General features: G+C 42.9%; 1 protein-coding gene across 1 annotated transcript in view; it reads right to left on the bottom strand.

Annotated features, from left to right (window-relative positions):
* The window catches only part of Exoc6 (exocyst complex component 6), a gene marked incomplete in the record, with an annotated part of 205,895 nt that extends 199,186 nt beyond the window's left edge, over window positions 1-6,709 (bottom strand). The window contains 1 exon segment of the mRNA XM_008849623.1: window positions 6,561-6,709. Coding sequence (XP_008847845.1) covers window positions 6,561-6,661 — 101 coding nt within the window.
* Between the last annotated feature and the right edge of the window lie 6,242 nt (window positions 6,710-12,951).

Genomic DNA, 12,951 nt, shown 5'->3' with positions numbered 1-12,951 from the left:
AGTTGGTCTGGGTGAGAAGGATCAGGAAGCAGTATTGGTTCCCCAGGTGTCTGGGGTCCCAAAGCTAGGAATGGCACAGGTCCCAAACTGGGAGTAGCGAACAGCCAGGGAGATGGAAGGGTGAATATGCCTTGGGGAGTCAAGGTGCGGAGGGCTGTGCTATAGACTTACCCCAAGAGGCCTAAGGCTAGGAGTCAATAAAAATAATTTTTAAATGTGCACATGAATATTCATAGCAACCCAATCTCAACAGCCACAAAGTAAAAATTCAAATGTTCGTAAACAAAGGAATAAAATGTAGAATATACATAAAATCAAATATTATTCAGCCATACTAAGGAAAACAGCACTGTCTTTGTCCACGTGAGCTACAATAACAAAATACCACAAATGGGATAGGTTATAAATCACAGAAACTTATCTCTCAGAGTTAGGAAGGCTGGGAAGTCAAAGATCAAAACAGATTTGATACCTAGTAATGGCTGTTTTCTGGTTCATAAATGGCATCTTCTACCTGTATCCTCATAAGGTGAAAGAAGTCAGCCAGTTCTCTGAGGTTTTTTGTAAGGTACCAGTCTCATTCATGAGGGCAGACCCTCATGGCTTCATTCATACCCAAAGGTCTCACCTCTTTGTATGTTTCAGCATAAAAATTTGGAAGGAACACAAACCTTTTGACTATAGCAAGTACTGATACCTGTTACAACATAGATGAAGCCCTAGAACATTAAGCTAAAATGAAAGAAGCAAAACACAGAGTCATATACCATTTACATGAAGACTGGGTAAGCTTATCTAGACAGAAAGCACATTTCCCGCTTCCAGGGGCAAGGAGAAGATGGGAGATGGAAAGTCCTGCTTAGTTTCTGTGATGGTTTGAATAAAATTATCCCCCATAGGCTCCAAGTATTTGGACATTTTGTCCCCAGATGATGGTGCTGTTTTGGGAGGTTTTAGAAGGTGTGGCTATCTTGGAAGCAGCACATCACTGGGGGTGGGCTTAGAGAGTTCTTAAGCCTTGCGGGATCTCCAGTTGCTCTCTTGCTTCCTGTGCCTGCGTGATGATGTGAGAGCTTCACTTTTGCTGCTCCTGCTCCAGCCACCTCTGCCACCATGCCTCCCTGCCATGACGGACTATAATTCCCCTGGAATCATAAGCTCAAATAAACCCTTCCTTCTATAAATTGCTTGGGTCAGTGTTTCTATCACAGCAACAGAAAAGTGATTAATACAGTTTCCTTTTGTAATGATGAAAATGTATTAAAACTAAAGGAAATATGACTGTGCAACTCTGCAAATGGACTTGTGATGGCCAATCTTTATTGTCAACTTGACTGAATTTGAAAGGTGACTAGGAGACACACCTCTGGATGTCTCCAAGAGGCAGACACACCAAGAGGTGTGTCTCCCAGGGACTTTCCACAGGCTTTTCATTTTTTTTTGTATTTTATTTTTATTTTTTAATGTGTATGAATGTATTGCCTGCATGTACGTAAGTGCACTTGTGTCATGCAATGCCCATGGAAGTCAGAAGAGGGCATCAGAGTCCCTGGAATTGGAGTTAGCATGGTTGTTAGTCACCAAGTAGGTGCTGGGAATAGAACCTGGGTCCTCTGCAAGAGCAGCCAGTGCTTTTAACTGTGGAGCCACCTCTCCAGCCTCCTCCAGAGACTTTTTTTTTTTTAGTTTATTAGTACACACACACACACACACACACACACACACACACACACACACAGAGGCTACAGCATGAAGAGCTGCTAAGGAGTTCATGCATGTACACTTCTATAGGTCTTTTCAATCCTGTCTCAGGATGTTATGCATTTTTTATGTGGAATTGGTCATCAGGTGGGTGATGTTCACATGTGATTCACATGGAGGTTATGGTCTTGCAAGAAAATCTGAGTTTTAATTATGTTTTTTCATTCTTTGAATATGTCTCTATCCATAGAGCTTTAACTAAGGAGGAAAAAATCCTAAATGTTGGTGGCACCATCCCATGGGCTACAATTCCAAGCTGAATAAAAAAAAAAGGGAGGGGACTGAGAACACCCCAGGTTAACTTCTGGTCTCCATATGCCTGTATATACTATATGCCATGTGCACATGAACACACACAAATGAATTATTGTTATTTTTACCTCTTTAAAAAAAATACAGGAATATGCTTTAAGGGGGATCCACTTCCAGACTGGCAATGAGAAAATCTTCACAATCCCACTCCCCAGTAAAACAATCATAAACAGTGGGAATTATCCTTTAAATATAATTTGCAATCTCTGAAATTGTCCCTAAGAATATAGAGCAACCAAGGAAACACTTGACAGTAAGAATTTCTAGCCTTGAACCAAGTCACAGCCTCCTTTTCCCCAAACCCCAATTCAACACACTAGAAGTTCCACCATGTGACTAAGAATGCAGGGCTTCCTCAGCCCTCAGGTTTCAGACAGGACCAAACAAAGGGCAGGTACTCAGCATTTCTTACTCCCAGCTCAACTCCATTATAGAAGCTAAAAACAGGTGAGTGTGGAAAAGAAGATGGGACTCTTGCTATCTCCCCAGTCCTTTGTCCACACAGACCCAAAAGGACATCACAAAAGACGCCTCTACCACAGACACAAAAGTCATGAACACAGAGGCCTTCAGGGCCTTCATTTCAGTTGTTCATTAGACAGAAGCTCCACACTGTAGAGACAAGCTGGAAATGATTACCAACCCACTTAGCACCAAACTATGGTGCTGCTAGCAAGGGTGTCACTCCAAGAGGAGGCCACTGTCCATGTCCCCAGGACAAAAGGAGTGACTTATACCCAGACAGAGAGGGGTAAGTTCAAAAAGCTCCAAAGCTCACCCCAAAGTAACTTTACTCAGAGAAAAGTGTGGGGAAGTTCAAACATAAGAGCATTCTCAAAACAATGAAGATTTTGGTATCAAGCAACTAGAAAGAAGCTGGTCACTCCACAGAACAAACTATTTAAGGCAACCAGGTTACCAAGGAAAGTTTGGAAAAGAAAATGTGAAAAGGAGTCTTCATGTGGTTAAAATAAACTAAAAGACAAGACAGGCCTCAAAAAAATTGCCACTGCAAGACTGGAGAGATGGCTCAGTGGTTAAGAGCACTAGCCGCTCTTGCAGGGGGTTGACCCAGGTACAATTCCCAGCACTCACATGGCAGCTAACAACTGTCTCTAACTCCAGTTCCAGGGGATCCGATGCCCTGTCTGACCTCTGCAGGCATTGCACAGCATGGGCACACTTACATACATGCAGGCAATACATTCATATACATAAAATAACAAAATATTTTTTAAATATCATTGCAAAATATGTGTGTGTGAGAGAGAGAGAGAGAGAGAGAGGAAAGTAGTAGACTGGGAAACATGAAAAGAAAGAGATGTAGATCTTAAGGGAAACAAGAAGGGAGAGAAAAGAGAAAAAGGGTCTGGAGAGATGTCACAGCAGTTAAGAGCACTTGCTGGTCTTACAGAAAACCCAGGTTGGGTTCCTAGCACCAACATGATGGCTCATGGTGACTTCATTTCCTGGGATTCAGTGCCCTCTTCTGGCCTCTGCAGGCACTGTGCACATGTCACAAACTTACAGGAAAAACAATCATACACATAAAATAAAAATAGTATTTCCTTCAAAAGAGGGTGATGGAATATACACATGAGCTGACAGAAGAAGGGGGAACTATTTGAGGGAGGAAAGCGACCTGCACGAAGGGGAAGAGGGGAAATGGGGGAGGGCAATGGGAAAGCAAGATGAATAAGAACAAAGTATAATGACATACTATATAAGCATTCCATAATAAAAACCCAATACTTTGTATAGCAACTTAAATTTTAATTAAAAAAAAAACAAACAATTTGCCGGGCATGGTGGCCCATGCCTTTAATCCAAGAACTCAGAAGACAGAGGCAGGCAGATCTCTGTGAGTTCAAGGCCAACTGGAGCTACAAGGAGATCCTGTCTCAAAAAAAAAAAATTACATTACACTTACACAGATATTTTTACACCCATATTCATATCAGTATATTCACAACAGTCAAAATATTGAAGCAACATAAATTTCCATAAATCTGAAGTCGATTCTTTAAAAAAAAAATACTAGAGGGGGCTGGAGAGATGGCTCAGAGGACCCCAGTTTGGTTCTCAAGCACCCACATGGCAGCTAACAACCATCAGTAACTTCATTTCTGGCCTCTGCCAGCATTGCACACATGTATGCACTAACATACATACATGCAAAACACTCACACACGTAAAAAATAAATAAATTTTAAACTAAAAAATAGCTAGGCGTGGTGGTGGCATGCTTTTAATCCCAACACTTGGGTGACAGAGGCAAGATGGATCTCTGTGAGATCAAGGCCAGCCTGGTCTACATAGTGAGTTCCAGGCCAGCTAGGGCTACAAGGAGACCCTGTCTCAAATAAAATCAAAACCCTAGAAAATACCTAATGCAAAATAGTAGTTAAAAGGGAAATAGAAAAGTAAAAAAGAAACAAGATATAGAAAACAAAACAGACAATGTAAATCCAACTATATAAATAACATTAAATGTGAATGGACCAAGTATTCCAAAGAAAAGGCATAGGTTATCAAATTGGATGAAGAATATGATCAATGATGCGCTACCTACAGAACACACACTTCACAAATACAGAAGTGGCTGTACTTACAGAAGTGGTAAAAGTTAAAAACAAAGATATATAGCTCAAAGAGCAGGACTGGAATAGCTACACTAATACCAGACAAAACAGACTTTAAAGCAAATCTATAAAGCAGGATATTTTACAATGGAAAAAGCTAATCAATCAAGATTACATAACAAGTAGAACAAATACCTAATAACAGAGCTCAAAATTATTACGGGGTATATGTATGCACATGTATATAAATACATATATGTGTGTACATGGGTGTGATAAACAGAGCCACTGGGGCTTACTACCAAAATGAGTGGGATCCCCAAAAAGGTGACACAGCTGCCCAGGAAAAGAGAACAGAGTAACAAGGTCAATGTATATACCCAGTTTTGAGCAACTCAGAAGCCTGTCAATATATTTCAAACTTTTCTTCAAAATTAATTTCATCTTTCATCATGAATGCTGCCTTGCATACTATCCCAGAATAAAGAAGCCCCTTGATAATCAATGTTATTTTTTTTAAAGGGGCACTACTGCTGCAGGGTAGCCCCACGCCTTTAAACCCACCACTCAGGAGGCAAAGGCAGGTGGATCTTTGTGAGTTCAAGGCCAGTCAGTTCCACATAGAGAATTCCAGACCAGCTGGGGTACTTAGTAAGATCCTGTCTCAAAAAAAGTATGGTAAAAAAATTTCATGTCAGAAAATTAAGATACCAATGAGGCCTTACAATATCATAGCAGAAACTTTATGTAATAAAAAATGTATACCCTGCCTACCACATTAGGTGGTGACATACATAACTACGAACTGGCAAGGTTGCTAATGTTCTGGGCTTTGGGGAGCATCTAAACACACCCTTCTCCTTTCTACAAATATGTAAACACGGTCAAGCGGACTAAATGAGTTCTGCACTTGTCTGTACTCTTCATCAGTGGTGGATCTATGGGAGGAAAAAAAAAAAAACTCACCAGATAAACTGGCCTTAGCACAACTGATTTTGCATAACTTGAACTGACTTCACTTTCTACATTTACCCACCCAGAGAACAGTTCCATTTCCGGGAAGTGTATGAAGAAACACTATTGATAAAGCACAATCAGTCTCAAATTCTCTAAAGTAATCACGACTTCATTTATCCTAACTGTAAAAGATGAAACCTTATTCTTGAAGAGTGCCAAACCTAATGTTACTAGTACACTAGTATAGTACCCAGCTAATATACTACTGGGGCAGCAGATATTCGGTCTGGTATGGAATATTTATTACCTAGTACTATTCCTAAATGACAGTGGGTAGGAGCCATTTTAAAATAAACTGAAAATTCGATGCAAAATTAACGAGACGTTTGTCATCAAGTAAAAGCTTCTCCGTCTCCAGGGAAGTTTAGGGGGGAGACCACTGTCACCCCAGCGTGAACTCCAGCCACCCGCGCCTCCCCTGCAGCCCACGCTCGCATCTAGCCCACTCCGCGCCGCGCGGGGAGAGGGGCGCCGGCGTCTCCCGCTCAGGTTCAACTCTCCCACGTCAGGGGCAGCCACTGCGCCTGGGTCTCCACCCGCGCGGAATTCACCACCTCGGTCACGCGGGCCGCCCGTAGGTGACCTTCGCTCCCCCCGCCCCGCACCGTCAGCCCCGCGGGGACGCCAAGGTGACAGGCCCCAGGCCGGGGCGGCTCCCGGGTCAGAGGCACCTCGGCAGCCACACCCACGGACAGAGAGGTGACAGCTGCCCCGGCCCCGACACCGCGCTGACAGGTGTCAGGGCCTCCGCCGCCGCCCACGAATTCCCGCCCCCGCGCGCACCACCTGTCGGACCGGCGCGCGCGTCCCCAGCGGCGGACGCCCAGTCGCGAGCTGTAGGACTCCTTGGCGCGGACGGCCCGAAGCCCGGAAATATGAAAGCTTTACCGGAGAGTGGGCCCTACGCAGGCGGTGTCAGTGCTCTCAATCTCCTGCAAGATCCGCTCGTGCTCCGGGACCGTGCCCAGCGCCTCGCCGCTCTCCGCCATCTTGGCTGGAAGCTGAGGAGCTGGCCCGGCGCGGCGCCGCGCAGACCGCAGGGGCGAGCGGCAGGTGGCGCGAGCGCGGCCGAGGAGGGGCGGGGCTTGAGGGGCGGGGCGAGGTGGGCGGGGCCCCGGCAGGGGCGAGACGGCCCCTGAGGAAGGTAGCCCTGGCAGTGGCGTGGCGGAATGAAGCCAGCATCCCCATCTTTTCCCCGCGTCCCCGCGACCTGCCCCAGTTCGTCTAGAGACGCGTATTAATACAACGCGTGCCAGGCCGCAGGTACCATGGCAAAAAAAGAGATGACCATCAGTCACCCTCCGTCGTATAAAGGCCGAGCCTTTAGCAAGAGGGCCTGATGTGCTTTAAATAGTAAGGAGTCGGAGAAAGAAAAATCCGCCCCGAATCGCCGAACTGCGTGTGGTCGTTAAAGATGTATTTTAGGAAGGAACAAAAATTCCAGATCACGGCCGCTCTGAGTGGATTCATGTCCCCTGCCTGAGGCAAGTTCACAGAGGTCAATCGTCTCGGAAATAAAAGCGTCAGAAAAATTAAATGAGGAGAATGAGAACTTAAGACACTTGCTGGCAAAGATACAAAAGAGGCCCACGGCTATGTGTGATTTCGTGCCAGAGCTCTTGAAGCCAAGTATTCCCGGGCAGTGGTTGCTGGGATGAGGGATTGGAGCTCTAGAAAAGGGAGTGGCTAGCAGAGGTGAAAAGCAAAGGTGAGTGACTTGAAGCGAAAATGCCGGTGTAGAAAGTCTTGTTTAACAACATGACATAGTGTAAACCAGTTTGTCATGATCAAAGCGGTGAAGGAGGAAGATTAATCAGAACAGAGTTCAAACCTAGCCTGGAGGACTATTTTCTGGACTCCATCCCTCTTCACTAGCCAGCTGCCAGACTCCCTTCCCTGAGCCTGTCCCCTTCCTCAGCCCCAGCTCTGAAGACGTGTCCCAACCCAATTCCTTGAATAATATCACTTCACAGCTGTGTGACACCAGCAAAACCTAATCCTTTTGTATGTTTCCCTATCTGTAAATGCCAATAATAGTATCTGCCTTATATTAATAACCAATAACCAATATAACCAATAACCAAAATTAATATAAATTTTCTGTTACCACTGTTACAAATTACAACAAAAGTCACAGTATTCCCTCATAGTTCTCAGGGAGCCACAATCAAGGTGCCAGCACAACCACATTTCTTTCCAAAGTTCTAGATGAGCGTTTGCTTCTTTTCCAACTTCTAAATCTTCCAGCATCCTTGGTTTGTGGCTTTCCCTCCAGAAACCACAGCACTACATCTTGCTGACCATTTTTCTATAGGCACATTTCACTTTGACTGTAACCTAGGCCAGCAAAAGTTCTTTGCTTTTAAGAATACATGTAGTAAGATTAGACCAAAGCACATAATTCTGTTTCACACGGTCCTTAACTTTCATCACATCTGTAACATCCCTTTTGTCATCATCTTCTATTCACAGGTTCCAGTGATCAGTATTTGAGTATCTTTGTGGGGCTAGGCCTGCCTTCCTCACTGTATAAGGGCCCAGCAACCTTACTAATGCTCTATTAATCTAGAATCTCTATCCGTGGTGTGATGGTTGGGTTTTAATGTCAACTTGCCACATATTAGAATCACCTAAGTAGGGAACCTCACTTTAGAAATCTTCTGGATTGCCTTAATTGACCCACCTCAAATGTGGGCAGCACCTTCCCTTAGCAACCTAGATTTTAAAAGGGGGATGGCAGAAGGAAGATTATCTTTTTCTGGCTTGCTCGTCCCTCTTGCCACTGAGTTGATTTACCCTATTGCTGATAATGATGATTCCTTCACTGATATCAGAACGAGCATTTTCAGGCATCCATCATTGACTAACAACCAGGACTCTCCAGAAATCCTTCTGGTATTCAGCACCAGGTTGGGACTACTGAGGCACCCAGCCTCAATGAGATGTCTGTGTGTGTGTCTGTGTGTGTGTGTGTGTATGTATTTATCTCCTATCAGTTCTGTTCCCCCTAGAGAACTCTATCCTTGGTAAATTCAACTCCAAATGTATTGCCATCATAAAGATTCCCCCAACTAATCACAATCTTCTCTGATGACCACAGACCCAATTAAGCACTTTATCTACTTCTAGGTTTTTAGAAGTTTGTGTTTGTTTTTATGAGTTCTTTTTTATACATTTGTTGGGGATTATTCTATTTTTATCTGTAATCCAGGGCCCTGTGTGTGCTGGGTAGGGACTCTCTATCCCATTTGGGGGGTCTTATTTTGTACACCTGATTCCCAGGAACTTCAGTGCACACTTGCTTGGAAGACCAAGGAATCTGTACTTCATCTAGCTGCCCATTCAACAAAAAATCCTATTGCAGGCCAACCTGAAGCCATCAAAGCCCCACCCCTGTCCCCATTATCTTGATGGTCCAGAGGAATCAAGCCTTCTCTAGGAAATCCCATTTCCTTGAGCTTCCATAATATGAATGAATTCCATAATATGAATGACTGAGAAACTTTTTTTTTTTTGGCCAAACAATACTGAGATTCTGAAGCCACTGGAGTGTTTAGGACAAGATAGAAAGAAATGGTTCAAACAGGTCTAATCAGAAGGTAGAAATTAACTAACTTGTGATTGATAACAATTAGGAATTTGAGCTGCGAAATTATTAATAGTCTCTTCAGACTTGCTTTTTATGCATTTCCACTAAATATACCATAATGTGGTTATATTTAGTCACCTTGGTAGGAGCCTATAACACAAAAAAGCTGCTGAAATTCTTGATGTCCACTTTATCAAGAGCTTCAATGTGAGAAACAGTATTTATGGACTTTTGTCAGAGGACATAAATTTCATGGCTGTTCATACAAATTGGTCCTTATTAAATAATGCAAAACTGAAATAAAAATAAAAGCTTTTTCCTCTATTGACTGCTTCTCCATTACTGAGGCCAACTGGTATTATTGGCACACCCTTTACTGCAGGTTTAACTCTTGAGAGGGGAAAATCTAATTTTTGAGAACTGAACCTGACACTGAATTATGAGAGTGAGGACAAATTTTTAGTGCTTTCTACAGCCAATAGCAAACAGTCTTACCTCAGAAAATAAGCATGACTAGAATTCATTGATCTGTAGTGTAAAACCAGATAAGAGCCTGGCATGTCAGCGGACCAGCTTCCTGTTGAGCAGCTGACCCTACTGGAGTGTTCCTCTCCCAAGCATTGGCAACCCAGACTTTTTTCCTTCTTTTCACAATCTCCTCACACCATCTACTGAAATCCAGTTCTTAATGCCCTGCTCTGGGAAGCCAGACCTGCTTAAAGTTCCTCTCACCAGGCCTGTTTCAGCTCCTGCCCACAGAAGTTACCTCAGCGTCAGTACCGCAGGTCTTCTGCATAATTCAAGACTAAAGGAAATCCACATACCACTTCTCCTCAAGCAGCTTTTGCTGTTTCCTCTCTGTGGCTTCTGACAGTTCTGTTAGTATCTAAAAGGTTCTGCTAAGAATTTAAATTTAAATATCTTTTATAACTAAGTTTTTCTGTTTTTTATTTTGTTTTGGTTGGTTCGTTGGTTGGTTGGTTTTGCTGAGATTGAACTGTGGTCCTAGAGCATGCCAGGCAAGTACTACAGTGTAACAGTGTAACGGACTTTCCATGCCAAAAGTGGGGGCAGCCTGGGGTATTGACAATGAAAGAGATAACCCTCAAGAAAGGACTAATAACTTGTCTCAAATCTAAATCTACATACTTCCTACCCTTTGCTTCATTTTTTTTTTTTTTTTTTTTTTTTTTCCTTTTTTTTTTTTTTTTTTTTTTTTTTTCTGTAAGCTGTAAGACTGCCATTGCAAAGCAGGAAAGAAATTAGGAAGTTTGGTTTGGGTTTGGTTTCCTCCCTGGCTTTGCCAAACTAAGCCCAGTTTCTTTTTTTACCAATTTTTAGTGCTCTTCCCCCCCACCCCCCATGTGTCACATGCAATCATGTGAGTATAGGGGAATGTATGTGGAAGTCACAGGACAAACTGTGGTGTTGATCCTCACCTTCCACCTTGTTTTGAGACATGGTCCCTTTGTTCTTTGCTGTTGTGTACGTAAGATTAACTGGTTTGTGAGTTTCCAAGGATTCTCCTGTCTCCACTTCCCATCTCACAGTGGAGCACTGGGATTGCAGAGCCACACTACTTACATCTGTTCTAAGGATTTGAACTCAGGTCCTCAAGCTTGCACAGCAAGCTCTTTACCACCTAACTATCTCCCCAGACCAGCTCCTGGTTCTTTCTTAATTTTTTTTTTTTTTTTTTTTTACATTGCTGGTGATCAAACCTACAGCCTCACACAGCCATCATTGTTTTCTGTGAGTAATGAACCTGAAAGTCCAGTTACAGCTACAGCTGAGTTGTCTCCACTGAGCCACATCCTCTGCCCACTCTCTATCTACAGATTTTAATCACAGACATAAGTATAACATATGAGAAAACGGGGGAGGGAACCTATCCAAGAGGTAAATGATCTCACCCGTCTGCTTTGAGGAGAGGGTTGGGGATGGCAGGACACTCAGGCAGATTCCACATGTATGCTAGGTTATTTTGGGCAATGAATATTAAGCTAGAAATCCATCCAGGGAGGGGACAAACACATCAAGAAGATACATCAGGAGACTGTCAAGACAGGATTCCATTCTGTCTCCAGTATAAAACTAACCAGCAAAGTAGAAATTTGACTTGGAAAATCCTTAAGTCATTAACAACTTCCACTCTGACCCTTGTCTACAAACTACCTGTCTTAAGAGAACTTCTCCTTCAATGGGAAGGTGCAGAAAGCAATGTCCTGATCTGGCATTTAACTGCTTGGTGTCAAATTCCCACCTACCTCTTACTAGATGTTAGGCTTTGGAAAGTCCTTAACTTGTCTGAGCCTCATTTTCTTCAAGTGTGAATTATGCATAATAAGAGTCCCTAGCTCAGCAAATTATGTGGGAATTAGAGACAATATATGTATTATGTTTGGCCTAGAGCTCAATCATCATTAGCATTGGAGACTAAAATTACCAGGCATTTGTCAGTAAACTGTGTAGAGCAGCAATTTAACTTTCACTTTGATAAAATAAAAATTAAAGAACAGGCACAAAAATGTTCTTTTTCCTAACCATTGACAAACTAACATAACTGAGTCCCAGCGTTCTCTGAGCCTTGTTATTGCTGAACACTCAGTCAGTGGAATTTGCTTCCTGCTGTCATAGAGGAAAAGGGAGTGTGTCTTTGTTTTAGACTTTTGGTTCCAGAACCACTTTGGGGAACTTTCTGAGTCTTATACTTGAAAGGCACCCATCTCTTCCTGTCCTTGGGGTCAGTGTCCATCCTCTTTAAGGTGAATACTGCAGTGGTAAACAAATTGAGTCCATCTCTACTTCCAGGCAGAGCTCCTAAATCAGGCACAGGACACTGTTCACTGCCCAGCTGGTATCTTGAATACACTCAATGTTTGCTAAGTGAGTAATCCAGATTCAAGTACTTTGTTTAATGTTGTAAAAGCATGTTATATGTGGTCAAGTATATTTCTACAAAAAAAAAATCCCTCTCTGCAGCAGGAGACCCTTTAATAGAGATCTGATATTTCTGTTCTCAAAACTTTGCTAATTTCATTCAGTTATTTCTTTTTAAAAATATTTTATTTTAATGTACGTGTATGAGTGTATTGCTTGTATGTATTCAAGTTCACCCATGCCATGCAATGCCCATGGAGGGCAAAAAAGGGCATCGGATCCCCTGGAACTGGAGTTAGAGACAGTTGTTAGCCATCATGTAGGTGCTGGGAGCTATCCCAGTTCCTCTGCAAGAGCAGCTAGTGTTCTTAACTGCTGAGCCATCTTTCCATACCACATTCAGTTATTTCTTAAAAATACATAATTATAGAACTGTAACAAAATGTAAAGCATATTGGCTCTAATAAACTAACCCTTCCTGATGGTGTGTAGCAGATTCCCTACGTGCAGCCAGCCACAAGGATTCTTCTTAGTGCAGTGACCCCATGTGGCCATGCCTTGTAAATGCATGAGCATAAACAAAGCCCAGCAGGCAGGGAGGATTCCTGCTGCAAACCCATGGGCAGGAACCTGATGTCCCATAAAGATTTGGACCCTACGTTGGAAAACAATTGAAGGAAATTTGAAATTACAGCCAAATAAAATCAGTTTTTCATGAAATGCTGACAGGTCCTCAGAGGAGTTCAAAAGTAATTAGCCCCAGGTTCTATTCTTTCAACCACTATTAAAAAATAAATAAATAAATAAGGT

The sequence above is a fragment of the Nannospalax galili genome, unplaced genomic scaffold (assembly GCF_000622305.1).
Source record: "Nannospalax galili isolate Female #2095 unplaced genomic scaffold, S.galili_v1.0 scaffold384, whole genome shotgun sequence".
In the NCBI taxonomy this organism is placed as follows: Eukaryota; Metazoa; Chordata; class Mammalia; order Rodentia; family Spalacidae; genus Nannospalax; species Nannospalax galili.
This window is presented reverse-complemented; position numbering and strand designations above follow the sequence as displayed.